General features: G+C 42.4%; 1 protein-coding gene and 1 non-coding gene across 4 annotated transcripts; both read left to right on the top strand.

Moving 5' to 3' along the window:
- The first annotated feature begins 373 nt into the window (after positions 1 to 373).
- Positions 374 to 12,033, top strand: LOC131234407 (filament-like plant protein). 3 transcript variants are annotated; one of them, XR_009165705.1, is made up of 6 exons: positions 374 to 1,290; positions 6,696 to 6,927; positions 8,152 to 9,488; positions 11,080 to 11,493; positions 11,587 to 11,636; positions 11,761 to 12,033. XR_009165705.1 is itself a non-coding variant. In XM_058231257.1 (4 exons), the coding sequence occupies exons 1-4, from the start codon at positions 1,180 to 1,182 to the stop codon at positions 11,437 to 11,439; spliced, it is 2,040 nt and encodes a 679-aa protein (XP_058087240.1). In that variant the 5' UTR covers positions 374 to 1,179; the 3' UTR covers positions 11,440 to 11,585. The 3 variants fall into 3 exon arrangements, 1 of the variants encoding a protein (XP_058087240.1); XR_009165704.1 differs by having other exon boundaries at positions 11,587 to 12,033; XM_058231257.1 differs by lacking the exons at positions 11,587 to 11,636; positions 11,761 to 12,033 and having other exon boundaries at positions 11,080 to 11,585.
- Positions 12,034 to 16,052: 4,019 nt separating this feature from the next.
- Positions 16,053 to 16,124, top strand: TRNAQ-UUG (transfer RNA glutamine (anticodon UUG)). Its single transcript has one exon. It is a non-coding gene; the product is annotated as a tRNA-Gln (tRNA).
- Positions 16,125 to 21,909: the final 5,785 nt, after the last annotated feature.

Raw genomic sequence — 21,909 nt, 5'->3', positions numbered from 1 at the left:
TGATCCATTCATCATGTGAGATACAAATTTAAAATATCATTACACAAAAATCACGCAAATAAGATATTTATAATGATCACACATGGGTGAGAAATATCGACGGTTAGAAAAAATGATCAAAGTTCCACATCCCACATTACTTATATGGTAAACATGATAATTAGTTATCTTTTCTTCAAAGCCTCTTTTAAGTGAAATCTCCCACCTGATGAGTGGCCCAGATCCCCTACATTTCTTCCACGTGGCAAGTGTGCCGCGAATCTCTTCTCCACTCGCACGAATCTCCTCTGCATTGTTATCTTACGACAGAAAAGCTGAAAAAGCGATCTTCACAATCACAGACGCTCCTCTCTCTCTCTCGCGCTCGCTCTCTCTCTCTCTCTCTCTCTCTCTCTCTCTCTCTCTACTGACATTCTACGGATTTTTAAAAGCTTTCTTTACAGATTTTGGACTCTGCTGTTGTTTCATGTTGTGTTGTTTTTCTATTCCTTCTATCTTGTTTTTTCTATTTCATTTTTGTAGCTTTGAGTAATGGGAGAATGATTTTGAAGTTCTAACTATTTCTTGTTCTTGATTTTCCCCTTTTTATATGATTTGATTCTATTTTTATTTTTATTTTTTAATTGTGGGTTTTGGGGAGATTAGATTTTTCTTTAATGGGTAGTTTTTATTTGAAAATTTGAGTAATGGGTGTGGATGATTTTTCATTTTATGGGGGTTTTTTGTCAGTTTTGAGGGTCCCAACAACCTTTAAAAAAAAATTCTTTCCTGTTTTTGAGTTAGGTGTTGGGATGGTTGTAATTAGGTGGGAGTCTGGATTGTGTTTCTGGGGTGTATTTGAAGCAAAGAAGAGCTAGAATGATAAGTACTATTTTATGTAGTTTTGAATTCGCCGAGATTTTGGTTTTCTGTTTGTAGAATTTACATTGTTGGGTTCTTTGGCTTTTTTATTTTATTTTTCTAGATTGCAGGCGCAATTTTTTATTTTTTATTTTTGGGAAATTAGATGATTTTGAGACATGGGTTTTCTTTAATTTTTTAAAGAAATATTTATGGAGGATTTTTTGTTTAGAGGGGAACGGTTGAGATTTGCGCATTTTTGTTTTGTAAGTGATGTGTAGCAGAATTGGGGTGTGATATATAAGCAGATGAAATTGCAGTGAGGTGTCGGATGGTGAGATGGATCGTCGGAGTTGGCTGTGGAGGAAGAAGTCTTCTGAGAAGAGTCCTGGCGAAACCGAAAGCTCAGGGTCTTTGTCTTCTCTTTCCGAAAGGTTCTCTGATGAGCAGGTGAATTTGAATTTCCTTGGAGTTTTATTCTCTCTGTCATTTCGGGTTAGGCGATTTTGATTTGTGCAAAATGTGGTAATTGTAAGTGTCTTTCATGATGGCAGCTTGGATTTTGGTGCTTTTGGATTTGGAATCCAAATCCATGCCAAAATCTTGTGTTTAGCACCCTGGAATTTGGTGGATTAGGATTTGAAATCGTCAAAAAGGGCACTTTTCATTTCCTCTTTAAAATCTGGGTTGCAAGATCCGAGGATTTTCAATCTTCTGCAACAGTCATATTTCAAATGGCTCGCTTGCTCTGTAATCAAGGTTGAAAATCCAGCTCGCCAAACACAACTAACAGAAGAAATATATCAGGGATTTCAAATCCAAGCAGCTAAACGACTCCATACTAGCTTTTGATAGATCTTAGAGAAACATTAATGTGTATATCTCTCCAATTGGAATAGAATTGAAGATTCTAAGTACTCATGCTTGATTCATTCTTGCAACCAATAATCAATAGTATCAGGGTCTTCAAAACGGAACCCCTAACAACTTGATTTCTTTGGTAGTCAAAGCACCAAGAAATCGGTACACAGTTTGATTTTTTCACCACCATACATTCTTATGCACTTCGATTTTATTTTTTTCTTTTCCTTTTCCACTCTGATCTTCAAAGGAATTCTTCTCTTTGATTAAGTTATTGTTACCGTCATATCAACAAAGTCACAAGTGGTGTGGCCCCACCTTTATAATTTTTTTTTTTAAAAAAAGGAAATTATTGTTACATTTCAAAAAAAAATATGCACAAAAAATTAAAAAGAAATCTAGCTTTCTGGCCATAGGTATGCATGCGGGCAGCTTGGGTCAGGTTGGGTTGAGAGGAATTCGAAACTCGGGTCCAATTTAAAACAAGTGAATCCATTTAGATAATGGGGTTTGGGTTTATCTACAATCGGTGGTATGATATGAACTTCTTTTTTTTTTTTTTTTTTCTTTCAGAATTGTACAGATCTTTGTATTCAACTATATTGACTATTTGAGTTGTATGGTTGTATTGCTCACATCGAGCAACTGATAAGTATATAACTATTTCTAACCCATCCAGTTGGACTTGTGAGACCCATAGTCCAATTGGATTCCATTTATTATGGCATTTATCATATGTATGATCATTTCTGGTCCATCTTGGCCTACTTTGGTACATGTGTGAGATCTATGACCTCAATGATTTGTTGGGGATTGGGCTGCAGAATCATACAGAGATGGATCTAGGATAGCAATCCAAGAGCACCAAGCAAACACAAGAGAACACAAAGATTTAACGTGGAAAATCCTTTCGGGAAAAGACCACGGTACAAAGCAACAGATCTTCACTATAAAAGCAGAAATTACAAAGAGAAAAGACTTACTCCATTCAAACAAGCTTGAATCTCACCCTTGCTACACCCTTTTAGAAACCCTAGAACCCTTCTAAAAACTCTTTAGAATAATTTAGAAAGCTTTAGAATTCCCTAGAATACCTCTCAATCCCGTTTACACCCATATATATAATTTTAGAAAGAATCATAAACGAAATCGGAAACAAATCCTGCACTCTCGTAGTTTTGCGAATAAATCTGCGCAGAATCTGATTAGATTTAAGATATTAAATATAACAATCTCCACCATGTCTTCAATCTTCAAACTTATAGCTCATTGTCCTTTTCTCTTATCTCTGTCTCGCATCATTGCTTCATCAATTCTTCTCGTGCACATTCCGTCTTCCTTTTACGCCATCGCCAAGCCCAAAGAAGTTGCACAGAATTTGAACTTCTTTGTAGGAACAACTTTGGTGAGCATGTTCGTTAGATTCACACTGGTGTGAATCTTCTCCAGAGTCACACCTCCTTCAAGCACCTGTCGGATAAAGTGATGATGAACATCAATGTGTTTAGTACGAGAATAATAAACAGAATTTTTAGCCAAATTAATAGTACTCTCGCTATCACAATTAACCAACACGGCCTCCTGCTGAAGCCCCAACTGATTTATGATGCCTCTTAACCAGATACCTCCCTTAAATGCTTCTGTCACTGGCATATATTTTGCTTCGGTCGTGGAAAGATCCACCACGGACTGAAGCTTCGACATCCAACTAATTGCTCCACCCACTAGTACAAACGAGTAACCTAAAATCGACTTTCTAGAATTCACACTGCTTGTGTAGTCTGAATCCGCATACCTTACCAACTTTGCTCCTGTCTTCTCAAAAGTTAAGACATAGCCTTTTGTACCTCGAATGTATCGAAGTAGCCATTTCACCACTTCCCAATGTTACTTGCCGGGGTTTGACATATATCTACTCATAACACCAACAACCTAGGAAATTTTTGGTCTCGTACAGACCATGACATATAAACTGCTAACCACATTCGAATAAGGCACATGAGACATAACCTGTTTTTGCTAATTTGATTTAAGACATTGTTATGAGGAAAGCTTGAAGTGAGCCACGTGGGGAACGATCACCTGTTTTGCCTGGTCCATCCCATACTTGATCAACATCTTTTCAAGGTATTCCGCCTGTGATAATCAAAGCCTGTTCCTCTTCCTGTTTTTATGAATATCTATGCCGAAAACCCTTTTTGCAACCCACAAATCTTTCATCTCGAATGTCCCTAATAACTGAGTCTTCTGTACGTTGATTTTAGATATGTGATAACAGACGATCAACATGTCATCAACATACAATACTAGGATGATGAATTTTTTATCACTCAATATTTTGTAATAGACACAGTGATCATATTCATTCTGAGTAAATTTCTGACTCAACATGAAAGAATCAAAATTTTTATATCATTGCCTAGGCGACTGTTTCAGGTCATACTAGGACCTCATTAACCTGTAAATTTTTTTCTCTACCCCCTTAACTTCGTAGCCCTTTGGTTGCTTCATGTAGATCTGCTCTTCCAGCCCCCCGTACAAAAATGCAGTCTTGACATCCATCTGTTCCAGCTTAAGATAGTATTGGGCAACTAGCGCCAACACTAATCTGATGGATACTTGCTTAACCACTGGGGCAAATATATCCGTGAAGTCGATTCTTTCTCTCCGAGCATATCCCTTCACTACCAGTCTCGCTCTGTATCTATCTTATTTCTTTTTGAATAATCACTTGCATCCAATCGCTTTTCAGCCCACTGGAAGCTCCACCAGCTCCAATGTGTGATTTTTGTGCAACGAGTCTATCTCATTGTCCATAGCCGCCTTTCACTTTTTTGCATTAGGCTCATTAAGAGCCTCTTGAATAGTAGACAGGTCTCTCTCATCTGTAATGAAGGCATATGCGATATTAGAGTCGTCCTAGTATCTTGCAGATAACCTGGGATCACGCGGTAGGTTTTTTCTCACAGGTGGTTGCTCCACCTGATCCCGTACCTCTGTCTACGCATTTGTTTCTGCCTGAGTATTATCTGTGTCAATCTGGACGTCTACGATCAACCTTTTCTAGTTCCACTTGCTCATCCTAATCATTCTTGTGGAATAGAGAACTTTCATCGAACTTGACGTCACGGCTAGTGATGACCTTGCGTCTGAACTTGTTGAATAACTTGTAACCTTTCACACCAATACCATAGCCAACAAAGATATACTTTTTAGCTTTAAGGTCTAGCTTATCTCTCTCACTGACAGTACATGAGAGTAAGCCTCACAACCAATATGCGCAAATCTGAGTAGTCTATCGTATGATACTCTGGTAGAGCCTCACAACCCTCATGGCTCGAACTCCAAATAACCTTTGAAATCTAGACATTTATCTAGAACTATGGTGCAAGTCGTGCTTTATGGGCCCTAAGTCCAACTTGTGAATATGATTGGGAACATTTTAACATGATACTTGCCATATGCATTTTCTATAAAGGGGAGTTGCATGATACTCTGGTAGAGCATGATCGTTCATGAACATGCACTCAGAATTACAGGACCATACACGTAACTCAAAAGTTAAACTGGCTAAATCCAGACCTATTTTAAATTAAGTCATAACCCCAAAATCAGATTGGTTGAACGATATTGACCACTGATTAAATGAAATTGTTTCTTGAATCAAGACCATTTGACTTCTTCTTCTTCTTCTTCTTCTTCTTCTTTTCCATTTCAACCATACATCAGATAACAATTGCCCAATTAGTACCTTAGTTCTTTGTAACTTTTCTTTAAGTGACCCATCTGAACTGGGGCCCACAACTTTGAATGGTTTAATTTGAGTTATGTTTATAGCACATTTACAATTCTGATGCATATGGAGCATCGCTGATGCAGGACAATTAACCACTTGCTCTAAAAGCTCGAACTGTTAGAGTATGGCGAATTAATCCCTTTATCTCATAGCTCAGGCCCCACATCTCATGAGTTTTAGGACCTCGGCCGAACCCCCTTTGTGGGCCCCAAATTACATAGGCCGCCCACCCCGAGTGTGTCCCCGCATCCCACGGGCTACCCCACTCGAGCCCGGTGTGAAATGTGCATTAATCACCCCTGGTGAGGAGTCTCGAACACGAGACCTCCCCCGTGGGCCCCAAATCGCATGCGTCACCCACCCCGAGTGTGCCCCTGCATCCAACAGGCGACCCCACTCGAGCCCAGTGTGAAAATGCCCCTGCATTAATCACCCCCGGTGAGGAGTCTCGAACACGAGACCTCCCGCTCTGATACCAATTTGATGCAGGATAATTAACCACTTGCTCTAGAAGCTCGAACTGTTAGAGTATGGTGAATTAATCCCTTTATCTCATAGCCCAGGCCCCACATCTCATAGGTTTTAGGACCTCGGCCGAACACCCTTTGTGGGCCCCAAATAACATGGGCCGCCCATCCCGAGTGTGTCCCCACATCCCACGGGCTACCCCACTCGAGCCCGGTGTGAAATGCGCATTAATCACCCCTGGTGAGGAGTCTCGAACACGAGACCTCTCCCGTGGGCCCCAAATCGCATGCGTCACCCACCCCGAGTGTGCCCCTGCATCCAACAGGCGACCCCACTCGAGCCCAGTGTGAAAATGCCCCTGCATTAATCACACTCTGCCAGAGCATCAAAGTTTTTCTCTTCTATGAATTTGGGTTTTCGAGGATCCCCATACCCAATCCTTGCACTTCATAGTGGCGATTTATTTCCTTCACCAGTATTTCTTGCATGTATTTTATTTCTTCCATGCACCTTTTACTCATATGCTTGCCATGTTGCTCAGAAGTGCAAACACACACACACACACACACACACACACACACACACTCTTTTACTGTATATGTTGGTGATAAACTGCAACACACTTTTGGAGATGCCATCTATTTGTGCTTGAGCATTTATATTCCCAAGCTATTACCAAGCTGTGAATGGATTCGAAGAATAACATCTTAGAAATTGATTGGCAAAGCAGGATGCATCAAGAGCATCTCCAAGTCATACTCAATCACCAGAGATTTCATCGAAGCTGGCAGATGGCGAAGTCCATGACAGTGTGACAAGGCTGACGTCAAAGCTTGTGGATGGTGAAGTTGATGACAATGTGAAGAGTCTGACTGAGAAACTATCAGCTGCTCTTTCGAACATCAATGCTAAAGAAGATTTGGTTAAGCAGCATGCCAGAGTTGCAGAAGAAGCTGTTTCAGGTAAGCATACGCCACAACTGTCGTTCTCCTTTACATCCAACTATAAGTAGTTGAGCGGGCAAGTATGGTGCTGTAGTTTTTTCTTTTTCTTTTTTCTTTTTCTGTTTTCCGTCAATTGCTGGTGTTTCAGTGACCACTTCAACTGCTTGCTTATACGCTTGCTGTGTCACTAAGCAGAAGTCTGAAGTTCAAATTGCTTTGGACTGAGTTGAATCTGGTTTACGATATGTATGTATGTATGTATAGTTATCTTCTGAGTTTGAAAGAGGAAATATGCAATGTTTGACCAAGCATTTGCTTGGCCCATAAACTGGACACGTTGGACCCACTTTTTGCTTATCGAATTCTTTCATGTTGGTGAGCTCCATGTGAGTGGGAGATGCCCCAAAAATCTCTCCTATCAGATGATTCTGACTGCTTGATGGGGCCCCATTAGATGTGGTCCGTTTCACTAGAGGTGTCTGTTATCAACACATAGCTAGGATCATCTGGTTGGAGAGATTCAAGCATGGCCTACCCTCTGATGGGGCTGACCAGATCACCTTGTAACCTTAAGGTGGACAAGCTCGGTTGAATGAAAAGGCCCCATTTCTTTCAGTCAAGCAATCATATAGTGATAGGAACTCCAAGGCCCTGTTTGGTAGACACCTAAAAATGAGTTGATCTCATTTTTGTTAACAGTAATTATGTATTAGAGATCTTTATCTCTAATACATAATGAATCGTATTAACAGTATTATGTATTAGAGATCAAGATTCTAATACATAATCACTGTTAACTAAAATGAGATCAACTAATTTCTAGGCATCTGCCAAACAGGGTCTTAATGTAAATGGGTAATATGGTTACACCACAATTTTAGTCACCATGACCCATAACAATAGCATGCTTTGACCATCCTAGCCATGAATCGCAGCATCATATGAGTAACATGTTAGAATCATTGTTCCTTTTCTCCCGTGTCAACAGATGTAGGATTTTATTATAGTTTTCACAGATATATCTTGCAGAACATCGATTAATTTACTTGACATAATGTTATGGGTTATCTTTTCAGTTTTGTAAAACATTGTGATTATGCATTTCACTGGATGCCCTTTTCTTATATGAGAATAGTTTGCATTGCTTAGATGATGGTATGATTCAATACTAATTCTTTTTTTTCTTTTTTTTTTTTTCTTTTTTTTTTCGGTTTTCGTTTTCCTTTCAATTTAAAATTCTAGGCTGGGAGAAGGCGGAAAAGGAAGTAGCGGCTTTGAAGCAGCAGCTTGAAGCTGCGGCTCGGAAGAATTCAGTTTTTGAAGATCGAGTCCTCCAACTAGACGGTGCTCTCAAGGAATGTGTAAGGCAGCTTCGGCAATCAAGAGAGGATCAAGACCAGAAGATCCATGAGGCTCTTCTCAAGAAAACCCGTGAATGGGAATCTACCAAGCTTCAGCTTGAGAACCAGCTCTCTGGACTCCAGACCCAGCTGCAAGCTGCCAAAGCCGAAGATGCTGCCTCTGCAGATCACGACCTCCAGAAGAAGCTCAGAGCTGCAGAGAAAGAGAACACGGCTCTCAAGCTCCAGCTCCACACTAATGCTGAGGAGCTCAAAGTTAGGACTCTGGAGCGAGACCTGAGCACCCAAACAGCCGAAACAGCTAGCAAGCAGCATTTGGAGAGTATAAAAAAGGTTGCCAAGCTTGAGGCTGAATGCCGTAGACTCCAGGCCGTGGCCCGCAAGGCATCTTCAGTTAATGAGCACAGGCCCATTGGTGGATCTTTTTATGTAGAATCGCTCATGGATAGCCTATCGGATAGCCGAGAACGGTTGCCTGCAGTCAAGATCGATACACATAAGATGCGTAACATGGAGTTGAATGAGTGTGAGCCAAGCTGTTCGGACTTGTGGGCATCGGCTCTAATTACCGAACTCGATCAGTTCAAGAACGAGAAGGCCATTGGGAAAAACTTCACATCCTCTTCTGTAGATATTGATATCATGGATGATTTCCTTGAGATGGAAAGGCTGGTGGCTTTGCCTGAGACTAAAGATGGTGGCTGCCACCATGAGTCCGGAGCTGTTATGGATCAACCGAATAGCCGAAACAGCCCATTCAAAGCTGAGCTCGAAGCTGTGCTTCAGAGGGCAGAGGAATTAGAAAAGAAGTTACAAAGTGTGGAAGGTGAGAAAGCGAGATTGGAGATGACATTGGCCGAAAGCCAAGATCAACTCAAGATGTCGTGGAATCAGCTGATGGAAGCTGAGGAGAAGCTGGTGGAGTTGCAAAGGCAGTTGCATTCGGTTAATGAGCAGAAGCAAGCTAAGGAGATGGAAATAGAGGCTGCAAATGCAAAGACAGAGGCAGTGGAATCACAGCTCAAAACAGTGGATTCTGAGGTTCGGACACTTCATGCCAAAGTAGCTTCATTGGAAGTGGTGATTGAAGAAGAGCGGGCATTGTCAGTGGAAGTTGCAGCGAAGTGTCGGACCTTGGAGGATGAGCTTTCAAGGAGGAAACGTGAAGCAGAGCTGCGGTCGGCCACCTACTCCAATGGCGAATTGAAGACAAAACAGGTCTTGATTCATGTTCCTTTAGTTTCTGTCATATTTGCATACTAGGAGATGGGAATAAAATTTGAGTGATATTATCAGATCTATCTCACTGCAAAAAGAGGGGGAAAATAAAATTGATGCCTTCTCATTGGTGCTATGTGCCCACTGAGGAGGCGTGCTGTTGCTTCAGTTGGGTAGGTCTTACCATTTCACTCACTTTCAATGTTTTCCTTCTGTTTTCAGGTTTTTCAGTTCTCTTCCTAGTTTTAGGATGCGTTTGGTTGCAACAAATATAATGAAATTTCATTATGTTTCTATGATTAATGAGTCAATTCAGTGCAAAGAGTCGTGAAATTTCCTGGTAATGAGCGCAACCAAACACACCCCAAATCACATCATTCATGCATTTGGTTGTTATGGAATGACCCACTGTAATAGTGCAGACAATGAAATATTCAGTGCTTGTCGCCATATGGATAGAAAGGGTACAGTCGACACCATGTATTCTAGCTGTACTCTTAGTGTATCTTAATCAGATTTGTTAAACCTTGTACAGTAGCCATTACACATATTTAGACCGGTATAGGACTCTGTATATACAATACTTTGTGAACTCGGTTGGATCAATTTGTAACTTGTCCGAGTTGACTCGTTGACATTTCGATCTGAGTTGCTGAAAAACTCAGTCATGAGCCTCATTTAGCCACCACTTGGGTGACTCGTCAACTCAAGTCAACCACTCTGTCAACTCACTATGACTTGTGGTAACTCGAACCGAGTCACTAGTGAGTCAAGTTCATCATTCAATGGTTTGATGTCTCTTTTTGTATTTTATATTACTTGTTTTAACTATGTTGAATACCTATCCATATTCTTATTTTAAAATTAATAATTATTAAAGGTTGAGCCAAGTCAGGTCAAGTCTTCGAGTCAACCTGACCTGGCTGAACATCAAGTCCAGTTGAATTTTCAGGTTTTCAAACTATGGCCTATACCTTGTAATAAATCTTGAATGTAGATGAATAACTGCAAAATATCTTGTATGCTCTTTCAGTTGCCACCATTTGGTCTTGGGAATGTTGAGGTGAGTGTGGGACCCACAGTCAATACATGGTGTGCCGTAAAGGCTGTTACGGGGCCGTAAAGACCGTTACATAAAGATAATGGTGACAACTGTTTCACATTATGGGGTTGCAACAGCTGTAACAGCTGTTATGGAAAAAAAAATAACCTGTAACTGCCGTTATCGGCTGTTAGGCCCCCTGTAAAGGCCGTAACAGCCTCGTAATGGTTTGTCACAGGACAAATATAGGTTTTTCGGATATTTTTTTAAAAAACGTTACGGGACATATATAAGTTTTTTGGGTTTTTCTTTTAATTAAAAAAAAAAAAAAGCAACCGTAACAGCTGTTACAGGGGCTGTTACGACCTGTACCGTAAAGGTAACACAGTGGTGGCCATTATGGTCACCATTACCATTACAGAATACCTTGAATCAATATCGTGAGATTGGTAGTTGCGAATGTATGCACCGGCAAATGGCCATACACCAATCACATCCCTTGTTCATTCACATAATTCTCTTGTTTCTAATGATTTTATTTCTCTTCAGGAGGAGCTGGTGGCTGCTCGGAAGCTTGCAGATTGTCAGAAGACAATCGCCTCTCTTGGGCAGCAGTTAAAATCATTGGCAAGTTTAGAGGACTTCTTTCTCGATTCCAACATTCCAGAGCTAATTGGAGGATCGTTGGTTCCTGGAGGAGAACTAAGCGATTCATATTTCCCAAAAATGAAAGCAGAATCAGCAAAAATCATCAATGGTTCTAATCCTCCAAATGATATAAACGTGGAGTCGCCACTATCATCTAACTCGTCCTCATTAGAAAATCAAGCTCCCGAGAAAATCCGAAATGGGTTTGGAAAGCTGTTTTCTCGGAGTAAGAACACTAGTACTTGTAAAGAAAATCAATGAAGGAAAAAACAAAATCGACAGTTTCCATGTTCATTGTGCAGTGGAAGCCTATATGTAATCAGATTTGTTGTATTCCTGAATTGCCAATTAATTAATGGTTAAACAGTAATCTCCAGAGGAATTGAAGTTACTTTTATTTTTTTGCAGACTTGGAGAGTGATTTGATATTCTGGCAGTCTATGATGGGTGATACTCAGGTTGTATTCATCTGATCCACATTAGATAGATTATTATCCAAAATTCAGATTAACTAAGCTCTCACTAATAAGCATTGTATGCTGAATTTGGACTGAAAACTTTCATTTTGGCCATCTCTTACAGGCCAGCTGGGAAATCAAATAAATGAAATCTTCGGTTTTGATAGCCATCTAAATCGTGGCCCACTATTTGCATGGTGTGTTTTGAGTTCCATCTATGGCATCTGTATAATTTCTTAGTGCATGTAGATCAACCGCCATGGTCTATTAGTGTCGAAACTTAGCTTTTTGAAGATGAAGAGCGTTTAGCAGCTTAGCTTGTTGAAGATGTAGAATGTTTAGCAGACATCTGCCATCCTTCTAAATTACTTAAATGCTCTTACTATTGGTTTTAAAATCCTCATGTTATTGGGTAGAGCTTAGTTTAAACTACTTGAAAATTCAATTGCATTGAAACTTTTACCTTTTTTATGCTGCATTCTCCTCTCTCATCATATGCGCCATCGATGTGGCATGTGTTGGCAAAACACACGTAGAGATAGTGTTAAGAACCTAACCAATATGTCAAAAGCCTTAGGATTAGGGTTGAAAGTCGGGTAGGTTCAACCCGACTGAGCCGACATTGGGTTGGGCTCGGGCAGGATGAATCGGGTTCTGTCTCGGGCTTGGGCTATACAAACACCAACCCGATAAAACTCGGGTCGGGCTTGGGTTGAGGTCTCAGGTTGCTCGACCCAACCCGAACCCGATCAGTATATAATAGGGCTGAAAGTCAGGTGGGTTCAACTCAACCGATCCGTAACTGACCCGACATTGGGTTGGGCTTGGGCAGGATGTGTCGGGTTCGGTCTTGGGCTTGGGCTATACAAACGCCAACCCAATAAAACTTGGGTCGGGCTCAGGTTGCTTGACCCAACTCAAACCCAATCGATATATAAGATCGTCTATGTTGAAGGCACGTGAAATTCCATTGCCATCGGGTCTCATTAGGGGTGTACACTGAGTCGAATCGAGTCAAGCTAGCCTCAGCTCGACTCGGCTTGGCCACTAGTTGATCCCAGCTAGAACTCGGCTCAGCTCGATCCTCGAGCCTGACTAGTCAGCCCGGCTCGGTTCGATCCGCAGCTTGGGCCGGTTCAAGCCAAGTTCGAGCCAAAATCGAGCCTTTGTGGCATTTTCACAAACACATGCAGTGCACTTTCAATTTCTCACTGTATGTAAAACAGCAACAGCTGTTCACAAGTATTTCATCAAACACCTTATTGGCAACATCAAAATCAAGGAAAATTGGCATTTGTTTTATATACATACCTTCCTTGCCACTAGCCAACACTTCATCGAGTCATTTCATCAAACACTTGCTGAGCAACATCAATATCAAAATAACCGAGTCATTGAACTGGTTCGATTCGAGTCGAGCTCGGGCAAGCTCGAACTTGGCTCAAAATTTTTTCGAGCTCAAAAAATTAGCTCAACTCAGCTCCAACTCAGTTTCCAACCAAGTCGAATCAAGCTTTTTTGAGTCAAGTCGAGCGAGCTAACCAAGCTAACTGGGTTCATGTACAACTCTAGGTCTCATTGGTCCACGTCATTTTCAACGACTCAAGCTAACAAGATACATTGGATTTCTCTCTCCCAAATAGATTGCATGCTACGCAACACGACTTTTAAAGTAGTCATCTTATATTTTATCTTATTTGTTTATAAAAAAATGAATTTCTTTACAATAAATAACTACATATATAATTAATAAAATTATAAGTACTAAAAATAATACGTGTATTGAAATATAATAGAGTAATGTAATAATGAAAATATTAGCATGTATCCAACTCACTAACCCGATCAACCCAACCGAGCCCACTTGGGTTGGGCTTGGGTTGAGAATTTTCAACCCGAGGTTGGGTTGGGTTGAGTTAGGGTTGAGGTATAGGAACCTTGGGTTGGGTTAGGGTTGAGCACCAACTGGCCCGACTTTCAGCCCTACATAGGACTAATGGAACAAGTCAAACTAGTCTCTTTAAACCATTGGAATTGTAACATTCCACCACACTCCACAGCCAATGTCCACAGTGGCCCCACTTTATGGTGGCACTCACTCTAGCCTCTTTTCCAGGTAACCCTTTCCAGGGCATAGTGGCTGCACTTTAGTTATCTAGTAGCCTTTTCCATATCCCTTAAATATTCAAAGTAGGTACATCTCTTAAGACTAAATTCAAAGGTAAAGTTTTCCCTTGCTGCTAGCATTATATTTATATGGGAAATGTTCAAACACAACTAATTTGTATGTCCAACCAGTGTGTGAGGCCCGCCATGGTATTTGTACAACATTCAAAGCAAAATAGTCCCACCATGAAAATAAGATGCCCCAAAAATCATGTCAATCTAACTATTAGGTGGGCCACACTATAAAAAACAATGGACCACCCCCTAAAAACCTCCATGTTTGTATGAGTCCCATCTAATAGTTGGATCAACAAGATTTTTAGGGAATCCCATTTTCATTTCCACCCTATGCCTAAGGCTGGCTGTCAATGGGTCCTAAGGCTGGCCTGGCAGGTTTTCGGGTCTCGCCCCCGCTTTGGACTGGGCTTGGGCAGAATATTAGGCCCCGTCCTAAAGTCTAAGTCCATTTATTAATTGGGCTAGGCTTGGCTGTCTCTAAGAGCTTATCAGCCTGGCCAGCCTTATAGGGTTTCAAGGGCATTTTTTTTTTCCATATATTAAGTGACACCTAATGAACAGCTGAGATCTTAAATAAAAGTGGGTGGCCAGGCTCTGGACCTTGACTCGATCAGCCCATAATCTCTGTTATGGGCAAAAATGAGCTAACCAAGTTAACCAATATAAGAGAGAACACAAAGTATGGAAGAGGAGATCAACTCGTCCGCTGCTGTCGAGCACTACTTCCGTGACCAGCCTGAGGACCGACCACAAGGTGTGACCTCGACTCCAGCTAACACCCCACTATTGCGGCCAATGAATGGTTGAGTACCAACTCGGCCTCGAGGTGGATGCCAACCACAATCAATGATTATACTCGGTCCATAGAACCTCAACCAGCTTGACCCTGAGTTCAGGTCAGTCATTCAAGACAGCCCATAGACCTCGACCACCTGGCTTATGAGGTTGGAGACTGCAGCCCCTTGGGGGCCGACCACTTGGAGATGCTGTTATTAAGATCAGATCTTCCTGGATCCTTGTCGAAGATCTTGGAAAGATAAGGGTGACATGCCCAAAAAGAGATCCATTCTATGATACACACTTACCAAGTAGGGAAGATACCATCCATGTAACTGGCACCATACAACTATATATAAAAAAAACCCACAGGTGAAATGTACGCACAGAAACCCTAACCCTACTAGACCCAAAGTGCCTAATCTAACTTTGGCATCAAAGGGTCCCCTGTCGCAGCCCAAGGTCCCCATTGTCATTCAGTTTTTGCAGGTATATGACGGTCCGGAAGTGACGACCAAAAAATAGCATCAACAATCATTATGGGTCAGAATGGACTTAGACCTAGGCCTGGGCCCTTTCATTGCAAATGGACAATTAGAGTGTCGGCTAGGATCATCTGACAAGGAGATTCTTGTGACGATGAATTATGCTATGTAGCCTGTTGATTTACACCCAGATGCATAGCTAAAGTGGTAGACTGAGTGAAAGATACCTCGTTTCAACACGGAGGTCTTGGCATCGATTCCCTAGTCAGGGTGGCTAACAGTGAAGTGTGATCTGACAGTGGGTGTACTTAACAAGCTTTAAAAAAGGAGGCCCAATATAAAGTATAAACTTCAGAACTCAGAAGCAGGTGGGGCCAGGATCTGAAACGTTTGGATTTTGGATCACAAACACTGATCCCACATGTACGGTTGTGTTCTAACCGTGCAAATTACTCGGCCCATCATTGTAAATCTCTTCATATTCAAGTTGGCTCAGGCCGTTACTCTAGTGGGTCCCACCATGGATGGACCATACTCCAAAAGTCCCCCCAATCGGATGATCTTAACCTTTCTATTTCTGGCCTGCAGATGGACGGTTTAAGATGTGACAACCAATGGTGGACCACCTTGAGCTTCCTCACTTGGGTCATGTGATATTCATGGTGGGCCATCTAATTAAATGGTCCACCATGATCACAGGTTCCTCACTTGGTTGTACCATAGTTTTGCTGTGATACTCGATTGACTGTATAAAAAGTGGGCCCCAGCTGATGCCACGTGGAACATACTATTTACTATGGGCCTCACCAAACATTCCTAATCTAACGGACGTGATCTGATGTGGAACATCCATAGTGAGGCGTACCATCGGGACGGTAATGATCATCAGATCCATGGAAAGGAAATAGACGGTTAGAGATTAAAGTAATGATTTTATAAAATATTATAATTTTCTCAAATGGCAACACAGGGTTCTATGGTGTAGTGGTTAGCACTCTGGACTTTGAATCCAGCGACCTGGGTTCGACTCCCGGTAGGACCTTCCCTTTCCCTTGCGCCTTTTGTCTTTTTTCCGCTTGGATGATCCAGACCGTCCATTTACTGGCCTTTTTGTCGGATGATGAGACATATGGATATATGATTAGATGATCTAAACCGTTCACTTACTGGTCCAACATGGACAGACTTTCGCCCACTTTATCTATTTCGGGTAATATGGATGCATGGACGGATGATCCAAACCGTCTGCTTACTCGTCCCCAGCACTTAGGGACATTTTGCTCCGATGAATGGAGCTAAACTGTCCACGTATTGGCCCTTAAATGGATGGATTTTGCCCTGTGGACGTGGATTAATTTTATTTCGGGCCATGTGAAAGCATGGACAGATGATCCAAACCGTCCACATAAAGGTCCCTGCATGGATGGACTTTTTGCCAGTGAATGGGGTCATATGGATGTATGATTGGATGATCCAAACCGTCCAGTGCACAGATTCCCAATATGGATGGACTTTTACCCGGATTACTTTCATTGGGGGCCACGATCGGGTGATCAAAACCGGCTACTTACCGTTCCTTGCCTGGATGCCATTTTAGACCGATGGATTTGGGTATTTTCATTTTTCAGTCATTCCCTTGAATTCCACAAGTTCGACTGTATAGTGACGACTGAGAGTGCGGTTTGGATGATCCCGTCCTGCAGCCATATGCCAGCGATAAAACGCTGGTCACTGGACTCGGTAGTCGGTAGTGACCCCTCCAGTAAGGAGATCTGCGGTTAATAAAAGAACTAATAAAAAAAAATGGATGAACGGAGTGGATAAAACACCTATATCTTGGTGGCCCCACAGGACCATTGATCCGTTGCATCAAGTGGATGGGCCACACAAAAAGAATATCCTTTATAAACAAGCATTTGATTTTTTTCTTGAGCTAGGCCAGACTCGGACCATGCAGACTGGCTGTTGTACATGGTTCAAACACAGCCTAATTGAGAAACGGTCCTGAATTTTAAACCCGAGCTCAGCCATCCGGTTTGATACTCCAGCCCAACTCCAGCCTAAGGTGGACCATACCTAAAAGCTTAACAGACTAGCCCAGCCCATCCATAGCGCTAACAGGGACTTCACCTGCATTTCATTTCGTTCTTAATCATCTATTGAAAGGTGACAAATTGAAATCTTCCTAGTTGACAGAGCTTTTGGTGATGGTCCATCTACACTGGGTCCCAACCAACGGTCTAGATCACTCAACAATGGGCTCCACTTGTACAAACTGAATACCCGAGTATACTATCCTACAAGCGAGACTGTCAATACCCCATGGACCTAGCCCAGGTTTAAGTGGTCCACGCATACAGATGGCCTTGATTGCCAAACCTTCGGTCCCGGTTTCAAGAATGAAAACCCAGCCCCATGAGTGCATCAGGTCAACTCAGCATGACTCGCTCGTATTGGCTCACTCCCTAGTGACTCGGACGAGTGAGCCGTCTGACCGACCGAGTCGACTAGAACGAGTGGCACGTGAGTTTTAAAATCATGTTCTGAAAACCACAAGATTCTCTTTTGGTGGGGCCTACAAGGACCGACCCTGACCACAAAATGGAGAGTGGAGACCAGAGCTAGTCTAAGCCACATGAAGTTGACCACCTCCATGCATTTCCATTGACCAAACACAAGCGCCCAAGATATGCTGATATGCCACACATGCATGAGATCTGAGCCATTGATCAGGTAGGCCTGATAGTGAATCTCCTCAGCCCAAAAGTCCAGCTGGCTTGAGAGCCTCACATGTACATAAAATGGATGGTTGAGAATAAGAATAACTAACGGTCCACATTCAATACACACGCATGTCCCACCTGATTAGTGGGCTAGATTAATTTTTAGGTTAGTAAACATCTAACGTGAAGGCCCACAAGGTGATTGTGTCTGATCTTTCACACGTGTCCCAAGCACGGGCGCTCTTGTTTGCCACATACTCCCGTCAAGAAAAAAGAGGAATAAGGTGAAATAATTGAACCCCTCCTTTTAATTTGTGGTGTTTCGGGCACTTTACAAATAGCATACATCCACATCAATCCAGACCATCCAAATAGTGGGACCACTGTGGATGGATGGAGCACAGTCCCAACTAAAACTGAAAGGATTACCCTAACCTTCCATTTGAGGGCCATCAAATGGTTGAAAATAATATTATGGTTATAATTAAGGTTGGAAGTTGGAAGCTTATGATCATTCGATCACGAAATTTCAGGCCATGCGGCACACACGAAGGGTCCCATGACGTGGACTATCTAGGCTTTCAAAAATTAGAATGTAAGATAAAGTAGAATGGGTTAAGGTCAAAATCTGGACTACCCTCCACTCAATGTAATGAACCTTTAACGAACGCTGCTCATGCATAAAAAGAAAGCAAAGGAGACCCTAGCTAAGCCAAGGACCCTCCGATGCCTAAGTCAGGCTAGGAAATCTGGGTCTAAGTCGAGTGTAGAGAGAGGGTGCGAGATATTGCGTACTTATAGCAATGGGTTCCCTGGTATTTATACTTGTGGATTGGACGATCCATGTCCGTTAATCTCGGCATCATTCACTTAATTAACAAGATACTATAATCGTGGAGATATTATCCGCAATCCTTGGATCGTACTACGTATCGTGCCCTAATGGCGCATATCTTTGGATGAGATCGTCAGTCATGTCTGCATCAAGGTCAATCTCGAGACTCGGCATGTAAAGTACCACCACGGGCTTGTTCTCAGCCTCAGCACATGGCACGTCCATGCCTGGACTCGGCCTTGGCCTCTGTGCACGTCATATACATGCCTCGACTTGGCCTCGGCCTCGGCATATGGAATATTTGTACTTTGACTCGGCCTCGGATCGTACAGACGTGAAGCTGAGTTCCAATGGTTGGGGTCCGTCGATAGGTTACTGAAGTCGGAGTTAGCTGATTGATGCTAAGAACGAAGATTAGGACTCGGCTCAACCATTCTCCTTCGGATTGGGACGAGGGTTCAGGTCAACAAATCAGGATTGTAGTTCCGAGTCATGACTTAGGAGTTGGCCCCTAACGTTGTATCCCCCTTCCGAGACCTTATCATCCGAGTCGTGTAACTCAAGCTAACTCCGATTATCCTTGTACAAACTTCCCCATAACAGAATATAAGATAACTTTTTTTTTGAGACTCCCTTCTATCGAGATCTTATTAAAGAAGATCCGTTTAAGATCTCTGTCGAAGATCTCGGAAGATAACCGCGACATACTCGGGGATAGATTCTCTCTACAATACGTACCTACTGAGTAAGGAGATCACCATATACACCGCCTTCATCCAACAACTATAAATAAGAACATATCCCACAGTGAAAGGTACGCACTGATAAACTATCGACTCTATTGGATCCAGCTTGCCTGATTATAACTTAGGCATTGGAGGGTCCCCCCACTATAGTTAGGGTCTCCTTTTTCTTCTTTGTGTGTAGGTACCCGGAGGTCTAGATATCTGCATCAACAGTGATGTTTAGTTGTCATCCAACCTATTCATATGGTCATACAGGCATGGAAAATACAAATATCATCTTCATTTAAAATCTTTATAGCCCCCAAAAAGTTTTCAATAGTCCGCTCAATTCATAATATTTCATATATCGTGGTCCACTTGCGCTTTGGATATGCTTACGTAGACACTTCACAATTAAAACACGACCATGTGGCTTTGTAACTTTGGTGGTCGTCGATCTGAGTAGATATACATGGCTAAAATCATCACTGGAAGGCAACCAAGGTTCCCAATTGAACCTAAATTGACCCTAAGTGCTGGCTTTTTTAACACAAAGAAAATGTTGCTAGCATCAACTAGGGTCTTTCATGCATTGACTCCGTGTTTTTACCACATGAATCTCCATCTTAAGCTCAGTTGCTCTTATCTTTTTAGTAAGCTCGCTAGGCTTCGTATCAAGCTCTGTTACTCTTATCTCTTTAGCAGTCTCAGGCTCGATTGCTCTAATCTCTTCAGCAGTGGTTCGGTTTACCCGAGCCTGACATTGATGCAAAGCACAAGGCTCGTGAGAACCGAGCAATCTTTTACATTCATCCTTACGTGTCCATGCCTTAAATGCCTATATGTAACGCCCTGAAAATCGGGGGTCAAGCAGGTACTTAACTCCCGAGTTCCAATGCATCACTTATGCAACATAGATAATGATGATTTGATGTTGTCCATTTTAGTGCATAAAACATGAATGAGATTAAGCTAAATTAGTAAATTATACTCCAGGGACAGTTGAATTTACGCAAGCGGAAGACTGTGATCAGAGTATAACATATATAAATCATTGTAGGTTTCCAAAGTATGAACGCATTGCCAGGTCAAATAGTTACAAGTATTATTTCAAAATACAAAATGTCCAAAAAGTGATGGTCTACTACAAGTATAAGCCCTGAAGCCCCGTCGATCAGAACGGTCTATATAAACCCGCTTGAATACTGTATATATGAGAATACCTCATTGCTTCCATACTCCTCACTAGCCATCTCGTCCTCACTCTCATCAAGTCGGGCTTGCTGCTGCCATGACCCAATTTCCATCTGATTGAGAGTAGTTTCGTCGATGTAATGGGTCGGCACCGACACTTTCACCCAAGTCTGTAGCCAAACTCATGTACAATCTTGCATATAAGTTGGTCAAATGGGAGTGAATCAGACATTCTAGTAGAGCGTGCGGTAAGAACTATTTATCAAAGAATATACGTAGGCACGCACAACTTCTCTCCCTGTCCCACTTGGTACAAGAAATCTACTATCAGGCGCGTGCACTCGCTGCGGTTGCTCCACCTGGGGTAGACGTTGAATGTGAAAACGTGATGAAGTAGGCGGAAGTTGTCTGTCATATTAGACGCCAGGAGGCTATTGTTTGGTTGCCAATGAACCAGTCGGCCACAAAGGAAACACGTGCGGTGATCCCTTTCACGTGCACTCCTCAGATTCTTCTCGCTTGCATGGATCTCGCCAAGCGGCATTTTCATAAGTCGAGCTATCAACCCAGCGTCGATTGTGGCCTCCCGATCTCTACCCACTGTGATCTTAAACTGCAAGGGTTCCAGCGTAGTCTCTCGAATGTGGGCGTAGAATGCTCGGACAGTGCCTACATTTGTGTGGTACTCACCCTCAAATACGGGACCCTACCTGGCCCCGACCAGGCGATCCATCAATAGATATTCTCCAAAGAGTTTTTCATCCACGTGGGCTTCAAAAAGAACCCTATGGCCCTGGAATCTTCCATGAGACAGATCCGCCAGTAGGGTCCTCTCGACGGGAGCCTGAGGATCGAGATCCTGCCTCGTCCTTATCCTTAAACAAGTAGGGCGACTAGGCCCGGCTTCATCCACGGGAGCTCTCTTCTTCCCCATGAGGGAAAGAAGCGTGGAAATGGAGAAAATGACTGTCACAAGCTCGAAAAGAGACATGAAAGTGGAATGATATGGGGAAATAGAAAAGGGTTGTTGGACTTGGAGATATATGAGACACAAATGGAAGATTTGTGCACTCAAATCAAAGGAAATGAGAGAGATAGGAGGTGGGTTTTGATGAAAACGGTAGAAGGTATATATCTTAAAGGAAAATGAGAAAATGAGAGAATGGAGGGGGAATTTGAGTGGAGATTTTGGGTTTTCTTGAGAAAAGGAGAGCTAGGAGGGGTGGGGTATGAAGAAGGGCTGCTATGGGGCGTTTTAAAACACCCCAACCCAAAACAGTGGGCCATACAACGCCCTAGGGGCGTCGGCCCGCACGACCAACACTGGCCAGGCCCGCCAGGCGGCGAGGC

The sequence above is a fragment of the Magnolia sinica genome, chromosome 19, assembly GCF_029962835.1.
Source record: "Magnolia sinica isolate HGM2019 chromosome 19, MsV1, whole genome shotgun sequence".
Classification (NCBI taxonomy): Eukaryota; Viridiplantae; Streptophyta; class Magnoliopsida; order Magnoliales; family Magnoliaceae; genus Magnolia; species Magnolia sinica.
This window is presented reverse-complemented; position numbering and strand designations above follow the sequence as displayed.